General features: G+C 42.7%; 1 protein-coding gene across 5 annotated transcripts in view; it reads right to left on the reverse strand.

Annotated features, from left to right (window-relative positions):
* Positions 1-662: 662 nt before the first annotated feature.
* Positions 663-16,623, reverse strand: part of atp11b (ATPase phospholipid transporting 11B) — a 51,173-nt gene continuing 35,212 nt past the window's right edge. Inside the window, exons 29-31 of one of the 5 annotated variants that reach the window (XR_014272192.1) lie at positions 12,462-12,598; positions 9,477-9,640; positions 663-4,307 (exon numbers count right to left, since the gene is read on the reverse strand). Coding sequence is in view for 2 of the 5 variants with exons in the window: in XM_082510176.1 (XP_082366302.1) it covers positions 4,226-4,307; positions 9,477-9,640 (246 nt within the window). In the remaining 3 variants the exon portion in view is untranslated. Of the gene's footprint in view, positions 4,308-9,476; positions 9,641-9,680; positions 11,432-12,461; positions 12,599-15,753; positions 15,840-16,623 lie in introns of those variants that run through there. The other 4 variants (XR_014272193.1, XR_014272194.1, XM_082510176.1 and 1 more) reach the window with 4 other exon arrangements.

Below are 16,623 nucleotides of genomic sequence, written 5' to 3' on the forward strand. Positions count from 1 at the left end.
TTAGCTTGGTTAGAAGACTGGTATTTATAAACTAAGAACCAATTGGTGTTAAGCAATGAACCAGAGCACTTCTGAAATGATCTGTACTACTAATACACTCCAACAGCATGGATGCACACATATAAGAGGTCCAGTGTGGTGATTCATAGCAGACCAGGTCTAGCAGGCATTATTTGGGACAAACTGTCAGTCAGTATGACCACACCCCTGTCAGTAAGGGTTAGGGTTGTAGATACCACAGTACGGCTTCAAGGGTCTAGTGGAGTCCATGCCTTAAAGGGTTGGGGATGTTTTGAGAACAAAAGGGGCGTAGAGTGTAGCTTACTAGGATGTGACATGAGGACATGAACACTAACTGAAAGGTTGCACTAAACTCTGGTTTTCTGCCTAAAAATTCTCACACTGAGGGAATTTCTTTTTACGACTGCAGCACTTCACATTATTGATGAAAGCAATAAAAATGGACAGTATCCCAGCATGTTCATGGATCTTCATGTAGGTGGAGTCTGTGTTCATTCCTCTCAGCTATGTGCTGCACTTCTTGTGCCGCCTCTCCCTCATTAACTCCATGGAGCGTTATCAGTGGTAAGCTGCTCCACTTGCCTTTGGTGAGGGTCCAACTTCCCACGACTGTTTTTAAATGAGTGGAGGCCACAGACCAGTTTCTTTAAAAATGTTTTTATTTCGTAAATAGAACAGCATCTTCAGCTATAAGACAGGTTTACAGACAGTAGAGGACAGACAAACAGCATCAGATAACAGAAGAAATTATGTAGTAATGCTCAGGTGCAGCACGACTTACTGATGAGGAGGGAACAAACATGAAGTCAAACTGAGCGCTGACATGCATCCCCGCATCTTTCTGATGGGCTCCGAGTGACAGGCTGCACGACACTGGCAGCTGACATTTCAATCTGAACTCCCTCTATTTACGATCAGGGGTTTTGTAACTTCATGCAAGTCTGCAAACTTTTATTTTGAAAGAGCACCTTGGCACTGAAGTCATCAGCCTCCAGCTCTGATCTTACTTTTCAACTTAAACAAGTGGTTTGATCTTTAGTACCAATTTCCACTCATGCTCATGCCTCAGTGGATGGACATGACCAGTATTCCTGACGGCATTTGTTCTCATTTGGACGTGAAGATCACGGGGGCTTGAGGCGCGATGAAATATTAAGTCACCACTCTGAGTTATGTGACTGAGTAATCATCTGCTTCTACAAAACCCCTCCAGGCCTTGTATCTGAACTCAGATACAAGGCCTCCAGATGACGTCAGTGCTGCAGCGCTTTATAGGATCTGGTCCGTGTTTTCACACAAGCTCTTTTCATGGCTGTTTGGAACCCCGGGCACAAAACAGCCGTGAAAAGATCACTTTGGTGCCACTTAGTAGTGGATTACATTAATTAAAAACATTTCCAGCCGTCACAGCTGTGGTGGAGTGTGGAGAATAAATTTCGAGCTGTTATTACTTTTGTTTCAGTCTAACAGAGACTGTTATGTAATCAACTCTGCTACTTTGAAAAGGGAGGCTGTTTTGGAGCCACGTAACCACCACCTCCAACATGTGACACCATTATTTTGGACACTACTGGTGTCCACATTGAGCACAAGGGGGCATCAGAACCGCACTGACACTGCAGGTGTTTTGGGCTTTGTGTGACTTGCCTTTGGTCCTCCTGTCATCTGCTCAAAAATATCATGCAGAGACTCTGCAGTGTGCAGTGCCGATGCCCCCAAACACCGAGCTCAGTGGTCGCTCTGTTATCTGGGTTGATGTGGTGTCGGGAGGTGGGGTCAGTGATGACATCACCCGACCTTTTAGCAGACTCATATCGTGACAATGATGATTATTGCTTCACACGAGTGTACGGGTTCAACCTGAACAAAAACGAATGTCGTAACATCACCCACGCGGCTACCTCAGCTCGCTGTGATGTGGGCTGTTTCCCCAGCATTAGAGGACTTTATTACGTCTATTTTAAAACATCAGTCATGTGCTAGTGTGTGTAGCAAACAATGTTTCAAGTTGTGATGTGCACTGGCTCTTACAAGATCTCACACAGAGGGAATGTTTTGACATGAGATCAACTGAATGCGTGTTACAGGAGGAGGGTCGTGGAGCTGGAAAGAGGTGGAGGGTCAGGGAAAAGATGCCGCTGTGCGAGGCGCCAAGTGTTTTTAAAGCCATCTTCTAGTTTAAAAAAAGGAAACTAAAAGAAATCAGCGTATTTTAGTCCCTTTTTTAAAAAGGTATTAAAGGGATGATGGTGAATCAAACATCCACATTGAGTTCAAAAAGCAGCCAGACAAGGAGTCCCAGTAAAACACTGCAGAGGCATGGATATCCAGGCTTAAAGTGGTTCCTACAGCTCCCATAATGCAACTTGCTCTGCTGGTTACATCCTGGTCTTTCCAGCTCCACGCTCAGAAATCATGACTAAGACTTTCTGTTAAATCAAGATCAAGTTTAACACAACACGCACACATGGTGGAATAACACAACTGTGTTCACAGAAACTTTGTAATCTATTGAATACTTCTATAAAACTGCATTAAGTTATAGTTTCCTTTATCCACTGTGAGCCCAGCGGTGCATCAAGGTAGATATTTTATTAGCTGATATGAGGTCAACTCGTCAACTGTGTAAAATGTGGAGCAACAGTGTGGTAGTGATCTTAGTGAAACATCCTTTTTGGCCCTGTTAAGTATTTAATATCACACCAACATCCCGCTTGCACATACGCTGATATGAGTAAAAGTGGTAGCGCCGGGTGGTCGCTGAGATCATTCAAATACATACAAACAGCTATGATGGACCGTACCTCCTTCAACCAACAGAGAAAAAACAAAACACACACACACACACACACACACACACACACCTCCAACAGCAGGTGGAGACAAACACACATGGGGGGGGGGGGGGGGGGTAATAAAATAACAATGTAACAGCAAAAAATGTGATTCAAATGGTTTCAGATGTGAACGGTGACAATGACTTTTCCCAATGAAAAAAAAAAAAGAAAGAAAGAAAGAAACCCAACAAAATAATTTTGATATGTGATTTGTGCAAATGCTCTGCTTTTCCTTTCCCCTCTGAACTTTAACACATTCTGCTGTCTTGGGTCGACGTGCATCAGCCACGGTTTGGAAAAGCATCTCACCGTTAAAGCCTCACCAGAAAAAGCATAAATAAAATAATGGTGTCAAATCGGACGTATTTTTAGGCAGCTGACATGGATGACTCTGCCAGACCTCGTGGGCTTTAATGCTGAGATGCTTCTGGTCGCCGGGCTGGGTGACAAAAGGCATTCGAGGAGAACAAATTTAACAACAAGCCCCCACAAGCGTCCATCTGCAGTACCTCCAATAATCTGACCTCTTCAAAAACGTATGGCTTTTTAAAACATTGGGCCTCTTTCACAGTGGTGCACTGGGAGGGGTGGGGGGGACAAAGAGGCCAGAACAGACGACAAAAGCAGCATGAACAACAACAAGTCTCCTTTAACAATATAAGCTTCTGTACAATCAGGCACAAAAAAATAAACACTTTTCCTTTTAAACTCCAGTCGGAATCCTTTTTGGTCTTTGGTACCGCGGTAGAGATGAGGCTTCATGTTCTGGATGCTGCAGGGCTGTGGTGGGAGGTCTGAATGAAGAGTTTTGTAGCAGTTTATGGAAGCAACAGGATGTTTTGCTACGTATATGATCCTGGCTTGCTGTCGACTTGACAAATCCTCTGGATGCTCACTTTGACACTCGCAGCAAAAAGTGTACTCAGTCAGAAATCGCTGTTTTGACAATGAAAGGGCTCCAGAGGAGTTCACGTGACTAAAAACTGATTTTATGGAGGGTGTTTTCCAGTTTGATGGACTTGCAGATCCGCTGCTAGCAGTAGCAGCAGGAATCCAGGCATTTTACAGCTCAGACACAGACCGGATCTTCAAGCGTACACGTAGCAGCACAAATAGCTCGCACCACATGTTCCATTTCCTTCAGAGTTTTCGCTCCCATCTGACGTTCCTCTCAGCATAGACTCAAACGAGTTCTTTGGATCCTTATCCCATTTGTAGCAGTGCTGCATCCTGCTGGGAATTAACAGAGTTTAAAATGAAATTGTTTCGAAAATGGTGGCTGAGGTTGCGGGGGGTGTGATTATGACTCATAATGGAGCGGTGGCTCTCCCCCCGACCCCCTGTGCTACAGTCAGCGGCCCCGGGAGTCAGCAGTGGGTGGCCTCGATGGGCGACAGCGTCAGGATGCTGCGATCGTTGGAGTACAAGTTCTCCGTGTCGCTCCAAGACCTGAAAACAGGCAGCAGGGTGAGTGACGGTTAGGAGGCTGGCCTAAGTGGGTTTCTGTGTGTGGGTGTAAGAGTGGGGCTGAGCTATCACTAGCTTACACTGCTGTCCACAGGTTGGTGATTACAATCTACACAACCAGGCTGGAAGAAGCAGAGAAGAGTGAGTGATGAGTGAGGTTAGTAATGGTGTGATGGTGTTAGTGAGTATCACAAGTCTCTCCTCAGTAACTCGCACTAATCTTTATCAGCAACGGCCCACAATTTAGAAGTCCTGCACTCAGTGACTGAACCAAAGAAGGCACAACTGTTTACCAAAGCTGTACGGTGGCCCCGAGAGGTCAAACACATTGCAAGAAAACAAACCCCACACACCCTAACAAAGCAAACAGAAGTGTTGTTGGGAGACAAACATGCATCTACAGCATCTATTTTGTCCCTCACAGGAATCCTCTGCTTCTTTTAAGCGTGTCTCGGTGCATCGCATGTTTTGGTTTCTGTCACTTCCACAGCTGTTCCCCAAAACACTTCTGTGTTTTTTGAGATTTTCTTTCCTACTTCCATTGTATTTTTCCCCACTTTGTTTGCATTTTGTGTGCTTTGCAGTGTTTTTCTAGTTGCTGGTGTTTCTGACCTGTTGGGGTCCCTAATAATGGGATGTTTTCATTAATCTTTTTGTGGCTGTAGCTTTTTACACTATGAAGAGGCGGGGCTCATGAAAAACAAGGTGATGTCACCCATTACTTGTGCCATTTAGAGCGATATTTACTTTAGGATGTTTGTGGTGGGAGCAAACAGCCAATCAAGTACACGTCAGTGTTTGCACCCTTATTGGAGTATTTGCCAATCATCATATCGTGGCTCTCCCATCGAGATTCCAGTGCTGGGAATTGGGGTGATCACTCACAAAGAATAACACCCATGTGGATACGCACCATCAGTCAGTTTTAAAGATGGCACGATCCTGGCTGGAACTGAATTAGATACCAGAATAAAATGCCAAGCCTGACACTCAACATTACAACTAGGGTTCTTCATACAGGTTCATACAGTAGATGTGCTTCTTCTAACAATTGCCTCCAGAAATGTGTTTAAGACAGGTTTAGCTGTTTTCTCCACCTGTGTTTTCCCTTTGAGGAGCTGGGGAGAGACTTGAGCTACTCAACTCATGAGTAGAATCATAAAGAGAAATAAAATTATGAACAAGCATCAGAAACATTCTTTCATTATTTATCAGCTTCAAAATAATCATCAGCATCTGATATCCTGCCTATTAAATATACAACAGCAGGGTGGATTTGCTTGTCTTTAGTACTGAACACAAACACATACAGTGCATAACGTTATATGACATGACTGAGATACAGCCAATTCCCTATTATTAGCTTGGTGAGCTGAGACTCCTTTGGAAATATCTAACAAACAAATCTTCCATACAGTCTCATCCATTTGGTTTATGTAAAACCAGAAAAACATGAACACAGCAAACACTGTTTGAAACGCCTTTAAGTCACAACACACCAACCTCCAATGTGCTGACTCACATCAAAGCTGAACCAGAGTTCACGATCAGAGCTTCCGCCTCAAAGCTCGAGCGAGTAACAGAGAGACCACAGCTCAGCATCCACTGACGTCAAACAGCACCTCCAAGCCTGGCTACCACATCTGAACCTCACATGACGGAACGAGTGACGTCTGAAACGTGTGGACAGCTTTTACAAAAATCAACTGTTTTATGTTGTCCAACTTCAGAGTTGCTGCATCTCTCACCTAACACCCCCCCCAAAAGATGTCAGTAGGTCTACTACTCAAAGTATATCTCTCAACCTTTAGTCTAACACCAACATGAAGACAACTGTTTTTATACCTGCTAAACAGAAGAAAAGAAACTACAGGGGCACCCAGGGACTTTAAATAGACTCATGACTCAAATGGTTTGACTGGGGGCGCTCTCACATGCTGTCACATGCTCAGCTGTCTACTCACAGGCGGGGGGGTTATAGTGAAGCATCTCAGTACTAAAAACCATCATTGCTCCCTGGGTTACGATGAACTATGTTAACACCTAAAACTGTTTTTTGGGGGGGTTATAAGACGGTGGCAGCGTGAACCCAAGAAGAGGAAAAGAACAAGCAGATTTCTGACAAGACGGCTCACAGGGGACGGTAACAGTACATGAATAATTAATCTGGAAGGTCCAACAACATTATGCAGATTTCAGACACGGAAGGACAAAGACGCACACAGTGAGGACAGAAAAACTGTGTGTGTGTATGTATGTGTGTAGGCACAGATAGATACATACATGATTATATTGTTTACAAAATACCAAAGGCAACAGCAGCCCCCATGCAACAAGATACACTGGGCATTCATGTTTTTGTTCCTGTAGGGACGATAACTCCACCCAACTGGAACACCATGGGATTTAAAACGAGCACGCCTTCAATCATGGCCTCTTCTCAGAAGCATAATAAGGCTTCAGGATCCGATAGAAAAAGATTGGAGGACGTAGCAGGGAAAAGAGAAAAAAACCCCACCTCAAAACTGAGACTGAGACTACACATCCCAGCAGCCCCTCTGGTGTCCTAAGCAGTCTTTTTCTGTTTAGGAAGTCTTTTTTGTTATAAAACCTGCATTTTTCCCCTAAAACTTCCAGAAAAAAATCCAAATTCACAAATCCAAAAACAAAAAATTTCTGCTTTGTCACTAAAATATTTAACCTTGGCCAGCAACAGGCCAAGTACAGCAGCCAACTGTAACTGGGCTTCCAATAAATATGAGATAAATGCGTCATGTATTATATAAGTACTACATATGCTTGCTATATGTCCCTTCCAGTCATTAAGTATAGAATATAGGAATGGGTGGATATATTCCATTTCCTCTATGGCAGTATCCTAGCATTAAGGCCAAATATTAGCTGGCTCTCACTACCTGTTTAGGCATTCTTTGCAGTTTCCTGCTTTTTGCCATCACACCCAAAAGGTGAAGAAGAGTGAGAAGAGGAACGTCTAGGTTAGGGAGGAAAATAAACTTGCAGAATCACCTACGAGTTTGTTACTCCACTTTGTTTTTTTGTATTTACAGTATGAAGCACAGCTAGGCAAAGCATTTTCTAGATGTTCATTATTTATTCTTTGGCGAGAACAAACTGGCAGCCATGTCCTTACTTGGAAGAATACGACTGATTGATTTTTGTTTTCTGACCTTGGCACAAACCAATCATTCCCACAGGAAGAAATTCATCTAAATTGAATCATGCATTTAGTGGCAGTTTCTCCCTGAAGCAAAGGGGCTTCAGCAAAATGACCCTGACATCAGATCTGCTAAAACATTTCATGGTAGAAACCCCCCCCCCACGGCTGAGGGAATAATGAAGGGTATAAATATTAAAGCATGGGACCCAATTTATCATCTCACCAGCTGAAGCAAAGTCTAACGTGATCATCTGATGCCAAACCAGAGGTTATTGATTGAAAGATGTAACTGCAGCCAGGAACAATGTCTCTACTAGAGGGCCCGGTGGCGCCAGTGTCCGGCAGCCTCGCCTCTGTCAGTGCGCCCCAGGGTGGCTGTGGCTACAATGTAGCTTGCCATCACCAGTGTGTGAATGTGTGTGTGAATGGGTGGATGACTGGATGTGTAAAGCGCTTTGGGGTCCTTAGGGACTAGTAAAGCGCTATACAAATACAGGCCATTTACTATGAGAATGTTCAAAGAGATTAAAAACAACTTCTTCACATAAGACGTTGTCATTTATTAGTCCCCATGCGGGCTACGGGGAGACCCCTGAATCCCTTATTTGCCCTGCATGCTGTCGTGACCTTTATACACACACACACACACACACACACACACACACATGCTCACACCTTTTAACTCAGTGCGATCAATACTGAGGGTCCCAAGCTGTTTAAACAAATAATGACCGCTCAGCAGAGAGGGCTGATCAGTCGATAAATCGATGACCCCACAGAGTCGCCAGGGTTCGGGTGAAAAGACACAACAGAAGTGAAACTGCAGATTGGGCAGTCCGATAAACTGAAGTTGTTAAAGCTGAAACCCCCCAAAAAACAAAGAGATAATCAAACTGTTTCCGTTTCATCATCCTTTTGTCACAAAGTGGACTTGCAGCTTTGAAGAAATCTGCATAATCAAATGCTCATTTTCTGCTGTAAACTGGAATATTTCATTTTCTCTCTGCAGCAAAGACCTCGCATTGCAGTTACTGTTCAATCTCATTGCTTCGGCTTCCCACTTAAATGTTTTTGACAGCTTATCAGTCCCAGAAATATCTAAATCCACATTATTATTTGGACAAGTTAACCATTGTCTGTGGAGTAGCTTTCCAATGAAAAATAGGGCCTGTTAGTGAATACAAGGCTAACAAACAGACTTTAATACAGTGCTCGGGTTATCTGTTAAAGCGCGTTGCAAAATTCCTTGAAACCTTAGTTATTCCTTGGTTATTAATCAGACTCACTGCCAGGTGATTTTTGGAGAATATTTTGGAAAGGGTGACAGACAAGACAAACAGATCATAGCATGTTGTTAGGACACAGACACATGGGTTAACATACAGACAGACAAACCCTTAAGTGTGGGTTACACAAGACAGACCCGCTGGACACCGGTATATCGTGTATTAATAAATAATACTGTAACCCAGATTCTCCCTGTTAGTCTGCCAAACATTCACACCTGCATGCTTTGTAAGACAGCACAGCCATCAGAATCACCCTGTGGTTTTGGTTCTATGGAGTACTGATGCATTTCTGTGGATATGACATTAAGCACACCCTTCTGTCTGGTTAATCAGAATGTTCAGACTCCAGACTCCCAACACAGACTTTGATGGAAATGAGAAACTCATAGTAGTGCAGTCCATGATGGCTTGATCCACATATGTTCAGCCTCTAACTCCTTCTTTTGGCTGCTGTCCCAAAGTCCTGCAAAGATTCAGCCTAAAACCAGCCTCTAGGAACACCTGGAGCCCAGCTTCCCCACCACGAAGTTCAAATTACTATAAATCTGAACAAGACTTACAGTTGACCTGCAGTCACATTATGGGCTACAACGGTCGGGACTGAAGCCCAGATTTCTGACACCAAGAGGTGCCGAGGGTTCGTCATTCAAAATCACGTTTTCTCGATGTCGTAGTCTTCCCCACCTGTTGTTGCGGCTGGATGTGTGGCAATTGTTGGCGCTGGCCTTGCAGCGTCCAGTCATTTGCTCCAGGAGGCGGGCCAGGCGGGTACAGCCGCTCTGCCCCTGTTGGTAGCAGCACAGGGATTCCATGCAGCTGAGGTTCTGCACCTGGGAGGCTGGTAGAGACTGGAGGGAAGGCAAAAAGTGGAAGAAGCGCAGAAACAGAGGGAGAGAAAGTGAATAAAACAAAAATGAAAAGGTGGCACAGAATGAAATCACAGAAAATTAAGGAGAGAAAAAACAAAAAAAAACAAACAAGATTTGAGTGGAGAAAGAGAAGAAAACAAAGAAAGATCAAAACCAAAACAATTCAGGGTGACTGGTATGAAAAGAGTGACTGGAGGATGATGTTTTGCATGCTGTCACAGCAACAGTGATGTACAAGGGAAAACATTCAAAACATGCTACATCAGGGATTGAAATGTGGTAAATAAATACTTAAAAACAAAACAAAATCCTATGAGAAAAAAAACATATGTTTGTAGTTAAACTTAAGAATGATCTGCTGTATAATTTTTGGGCAACGTTAAACCAGATCAAGTGTCTTCGGCCTTGTGCCAAAACCAAATATCAAATGCTAAATACATAAAGTTCCTGCAGTGGTTCTATTCTAGGTTCCTGATAGTAGCTGGGCATTACACAAGATAGGCTGTGCAGCAAATGAAGACCACCCAAAGCTATTCTTTTCCTCCTTGTGCACCTCAGCAGAGGATTTTTGTTCACAGAGCAGAAGCTGTGGCATTAGACTACGACTACAAAACAAACCTTCAAGGAAAGATGACTTTTTGTTCCAGAGCCTCGAAAACTCAATGCAGGTCTTTCTGCTAGGCTGTCGCATCTGTGATGGATCACTTAGCATCAACATAAACATTTAACATAAACTAACCATAAGCCCATTTTCTCTACTTCCTTATGCTCAGGCTGGCTCTCTATTAAGTGGACTTTTTTTGCAAGACTACATGTTTTGGGATTATTTAAAAAACAAACAAACAAAACTTTTTTAAAACTAGATTGCTCAGTGAGCCAGTGGTGCACTCGTAGATAAAGCTAAATTAAATGAGAAACCTGTCTGCTGACCTAAGGAAGCACCTGGCAGTAGGTGATGCAGTAGAGACAACGAGGAAAAAGTGACAGTGGTGTAGAGTTGCACTTATTCAGCTGGCATTGTGTTCCCTACTACTACCTCTCAAGTGTAGGTCCCATTTATTACTGTGTATTACATGAACATAATTCATAAATCTACTATGCTAATAGTATTGAGGAAAAAAGGTTTTGATTGTTTTGAAGGTCCAGTAACACACAGGTACAGTTTGATACTGTGTCATAGTACAGAATCAGAAAGTTGAGATATCGCCAAAGTTGGCTTTTGTACAAAACGGTTTCTAAACGCGGTCATTTCACGATGTCCCCTCTAATGTGGTAATGCTGACAGTCATTTGTGTCTGGGTAAGTGACCCGTGGATTCCAGTGTGCTTTCACTTATGGATGTTGTGCTTTTCTGCAGCTGAAACTGGAGACATGCTAGGCATGAATCCAAACTTCTGCTTCCTCGCTGGAGACAGCAAAACAAAGACAGGTCACGGTGAATATGAATTACTCTGACACTGTCAGGTGCTCCAAGGTTATACTATAAATGTCTGGTTTTTAGACTCAGGTTCTATTGTACAGCGTTTTGTCTATTGAAAAAAAGAAAAGAAAAGCTGGGGCTGTTGAAAACAGGAAAAGAAGCACAACCACAGCTGTAGCTATGAACATTACACACCTTATTCTACTGATTATCTGTTGGAGAAATATCCTTTCTAAGTAGACAGCACCATATGAGTCTGTCTTTAGATTAACTAACAATAATGATTTTGCTTACTCAAACAAATGAACCCCTGCATCAACCTGTGGAGAACCAATGAGTCATCACAGAGCCTGTAAATACAAAGAGCCAAATTCAGCACTGCAGTGTTTTCAACCAACTCTTGGGTTTTATTATTTATTTTTTAACCTCTAAAGAAAGAGGCAGTCACATAATTCAGAGATCAAAAGAAGACCAGACTGTAAGATTAATAATTCTCATGTAAACCTTTTGAAAAATGAATGCTAGAGCTGAAGGCTTTGCCATTAAAATAGCCAAGGCCTCAGTGACAGCTGTATGGTTGACGTCATCCTCTGGCTGACTTACCACAATATTAATTACAGCTTTCAACTACGTTCTTGCTTTCTGTCCTGTTACTGAGCACAGCATTTTGCTGCTTTAAAGAGAAACAAGAAAGTGCACGTCAATCTGCGTGATAGAATAATCTTGTTTTCTAGCACTCACAAAAATAACTCACAGAAACAAAAACTATTAAATTATGGAACTAATGGGGAAAAAAGATATTTAAAGTCATAATTGAAAAGGAAGTAAAGGTGATGTAAAACCTTTACAAGCAAGCAAAGATATATCACTGCGTATGAGATGAAAACATGGCAAAGACAAAGTCAGCATGCCAACAGCATTCTCTCTGCGTCTAAACTCTGAACCCATACCTGATCAGAAACCAGTGAGGGGTGAATTGAGACCGGGTTGGGAAAAGGATGAGTAAAAAAAATCATGGTTGGGTAAGGGGAGGACAGGGTCAGTCGCATCTGGCCAGGGAAGGACTGTGTTATTCACTGACAGGTAAGGGAAGTATGAAGTTAATTGTGACTGGCTGGGAAAGCATGGGGTCACTCATATACAACGTGGGACAGACACAAAGACAAACAGGAATCTTATTTGAGTAACGAGTTAAAAGGCTGTGTGGGAGCAGCTGTGACAAACAGTTATGGGTTAATGATCAAGGGCTGCAGGTTGTGCAACTGAGTGCAGCTATGAAAGGGTGCACAGGGTTGGTTGGTCTTCAGGTGAAGACGATGCCCAGGCAGTGATTGTACAAGGAGGGGGGCAGATGGAAGTGAAGTACATGTACGGTACTACCTAAGGGAGCATGAGTCTGGGCCGGGGGCAGCAGGGGGAGGATAAGCAGCTAGCAGGTGCCAATTGTCCTCCCCTGGGCTCCGCTGGGCTTTAACAGGGTCATATTCTGGGCCGACTGAACCCTCACCCTCTTCCATCTGAAGGACACAAGATGCTTACAGTGAGCCCCACTAGCTAGTCATACAGTCAACCTTGCGGACGGTTGGCTGAACACTAAAAAAGCAAACCAGGTGCACTGCAAAACACATCCTTAGCAGTTTCATCTCATGTTCAATCTTTAGGTGTTTATTGAAACAAAACGATTTGGATGATTGGATCAAATAATTGCTACCTTTTATTAATTGTGCAATTTTTCTAAATGTATCAAATATTTGTTCTTATTTTGATTTACATGCAGATCAGCTTTTGTCTCGTACAGCTGGAAAACAATTTGAGGTACAGTGGATATGTTTTCCAGTGCTGCTTATTTACTAACTGGAGGATTCATTAGTCAGCAAGCAAGCGATCATTTGGTCAAGAGCCAGTCCAGGCTGCACTATAGGGGGCCAGTTAATTGGGGGAATTTCTGACCTTCACTCTACAGTGTACTCGAATACATTTCTTCATACCGAGAGGCCAAATCAACGCCGCTCCTTCTTAAAGCCCTTCACAAGTGACCTTCTCGACAAAGCAGAAGAGCTGACAAGCCCAGCTGCTTCCTGCTTTTTGCTCAAAGTCCCCTGCTGCACATTTAAATCACAATTTAATTAGGACTGCGAGATAATCAGAAATCACTAGTTGAGAATAAGTGAAATAAGTCTTTTAGAAAATGTAAAGGGCTTTGATGAGGGCACTAGTGGAGGGCTTCATTTCCTACAAAAGTTAAAGACAACTAAGCACAGTGGCTAGACGGCCAGTGCGCTCAAAAACGGCCGTGAAACTAGGCAACAAATGAGCAGAAAGAAGCTTCATTCATATGACAAGCATCTTGAGGGAAACAGAGATAGAAGCACATCTATTAGAATCCAAAGCAATTAACCTGCTGCTGAATCTATCAGAGCTGCAGAGTAGGCAAACAACAGTAAACCCTAGAGAGCCCTTTTACGATTACCTCTATCTAATCTAATTAAGAAAAAAAAAAGGAAACTGAATAGTTCCAGAATTATCTCAGCAGAGCTGAACATACTGCATTATGCAGCACATTAACATGAATATACCATTAAGATTTTGAACGCAGAAAATCAACAAATCGCTCAGACTGAGTGAATCTGTTTTGCATAATGTGCTCTGTACCCTCACCTGTGCTCTCCAAATCAATAGCTGGTTTCTGCTCATTTAGTTTCTGAGATGAGACCAGCTTTATCTACATACAAGCAGCCCGAAACACATTCAGACGGTAGTTTATTAGGTACGCCTAGCTAAAACTTGTAACGAGAGAGGCAATAAACCCTACTGTCATAGAGGGCACATTTAGTTGCTGTTACAACAGTTTCAGATAACTGATTCAACTTTACTGTAACTTACAGGCTTTTTGTCAGTGAGGACAAAAAGCAACTTGCAACCCAATCTATCTGCCCCACTAACTACATCCTGCAGATTCAGTTTACTTTGATAGTGTATAAACCAGCGACTAAGTGTGCTATAAACTAGCATGAACAGTAAATCCAGCCCACTGTTTTTATAAGTGACATTTCCTCCCACCCACCTTGGAACCATACAAATTAGCAAGCTATAAAAACATGCAGAAGCAAAACAAATTCATGATCCTTGCTCATAACAAAAGTAATAATAGCAAAACTAAATATGACCTCTGTATCAACCAAAGATTTGCTCACCTTGGACAGTTAAAAAGAATAAAAAACTCCCCATTTGCTCATGTTCACTCATTAAGAGAGAACCACCCTAAATTTGGCTCTTTGGCCTTTGTGTTATCAAAGAGAGCTTATGCTATTGTTAGCATTTTCCTTACAGGTTTTTATCGTGACATCAACTACGAAAGAGCAAGATCTTCAATTCAATCAATGAAAAATACGTGAGACAACACAGGGTTTCATTCATAGCAACATGCTGCTGTACAAAACAGTCCAAACCAGTTCAAGAGTCTGTCATGCAGCTGTGGGAGTGGCAGTCTTGCCCTGAGGATCTGCCTAAAACCATGCAGGTGGATAACGCTGAGCTAAGGAGGGCGTTTCCGTGTCCTAGATTGAGTTGTTTTAGTTGAGCATACATCGAGATAGGTGACCATGCCATATAGATAAAAGTAGTGGATTGATGGGCTGCACCATGCATCTGATTCATGTGTCACTTTAACATGTGAGGGGCATTCCAGATTGTGCTCATGTGACAAGACCACTTGCTGATGGTCAAGAGGTAGGTTTGACCAGCTGCAGCGATAAAGAATGACGATCAGAGCCGCCTCCCCAACACATTTCCCCTTACGTTATGAGCGCTGAGGGAAAGAGTCAAGAGTCTACGAGCCCTCACAGGTGATTCGGCATTCATTCATTCTCTCCCCCATTCATTTATCCATTTGTACATGCAGTGGGTGGTGGGGTAATGACAGCGGCATGCTGTGACAGGCAGGAGTGGAAAGTGGTCTCAGAACGCATTCTCTACATCAGTCTCTCACTGAAAATGCAACACATGCAGCGGCTAAAGTGCTTGAACCCGATTCTTCGACATGATCTCCAACCACACATTTATATCTTCTCTACATCCCAGTCACAGAGAATGCTGATTGGCTTGTGCAGGGCATGCAGTTACAGGCATGAAACAAAGGCTCCTACTCTAAAACTGACGGTACACAACGCTGCAGTTGTGGTACTGCCAGTGTTAGAAAAATGACCAAATAAAGTTGAGACCTGGGAAAAAGAACATTTGAGTTTTGTATGAATGATCTTACACAGGAGTGCTTATTCCATAAAGCAATACTTCTACTTTCTACGGACTTTTTGCAGTGTGCTGTGTACAGGATTTTAACTACTACGCTGTGTATTTTTGGCCAAACAGAATTAATGTGAAGAGAGGTGCACAGCATGCTTTGATTTCACTGTCAGGCCACGCCACATTATCAAAGAACAGCTCCCTAAAAAGGGTAAGAATTGATACGTTTTCAATTACAAAAGCAGGGCAGCAACTCGGTGTTAATAGCTGACAAATCATAGAAATATAGATTTATAAGTACAGATGGATCACAATACAAGTACACACACAGTACAAGAATATTGCATTTGAATAAGGCACTCCTTATAATATTCTGAATTTTGTTTTGGGTGTATTTTAAGTCCACGGCTGAGTCACTCAATTCCTCTACCTAATTTTGCCCAGCTGGCTCTTGGCTCTGGACAAAGGCTGCAGAGCGATGAAGTCATCACCTATCGCCACACGGTTGGAATACATCTACACCAGGAGAGTGCACACAGAGGATAGGATGAAGACACACAGAAAGGTTAAAAATCAAAGTCTCTCTCTCTCTCACAGACACACACACACTACCACAAACCCACCCGCAGAATCGCACACACAGACAAAACAGGACAAAGGTTAGAGCAGAAAATACTAACTCCATGTAGGACTGGACAAATTTCAAAGGAGAAGGGTCTAAACTAAAACATAAACAATCTCCAGCTGGACAAATCAATACAGCAACAGTGTGGGTCCTCTGAAAGGTGACCATGCACAGTGTGGAGCTGGTCTGCGTGTCTGTGATCAAAGGCGACTCATGCAATGTATGTATAAACACCAAGTCCTTCTTGTGCTGCCAAGTTGATTACTTGTGACCACATAGGCTCATTTAAACAACACGATGGGCAGAACCTTTTCTCCTCCCTGCCTCTGTCACATTTTAACTTTGAGTGGCATTTTAGTTTATTTCTTCCCTCCAGGCTCTTTTCAAATAGCAGGAAATATAATTTCCCTTTGTGTGAAACAAGTAGGAATATGTATTAAATCTAACGCTTGACACACAAGTTTAACTACTGGAAAGCATTCGGCCCTTTTGCCAATTTTTTCATTCTGAGCCTGCAGGAAACCCCAAACCCACAGAAACTATTTTTAGACTTGTTTACATAGATCTGGTAATAAACTAACAATATCTGACTTATTCTCAAAGTCTGTTAACTACTTAAGAATACTGTCATCTCTCATTGGCTTTCACCCTTTTTAAAACGATTTCAATGTAAGT

The sequence above is a fragment of the Aulonocara stuartgranti genome (assembly GCF_965226115.1).
Source record: "Aulonocara stuartgranti genome assembly, chromosome: 17".
NCBI lineage: Eukaryota > Metazoa > Chordata > Actinopteri > Cichliformes > Cichlidae > Aulonocara > Aulonocara stuartgranti.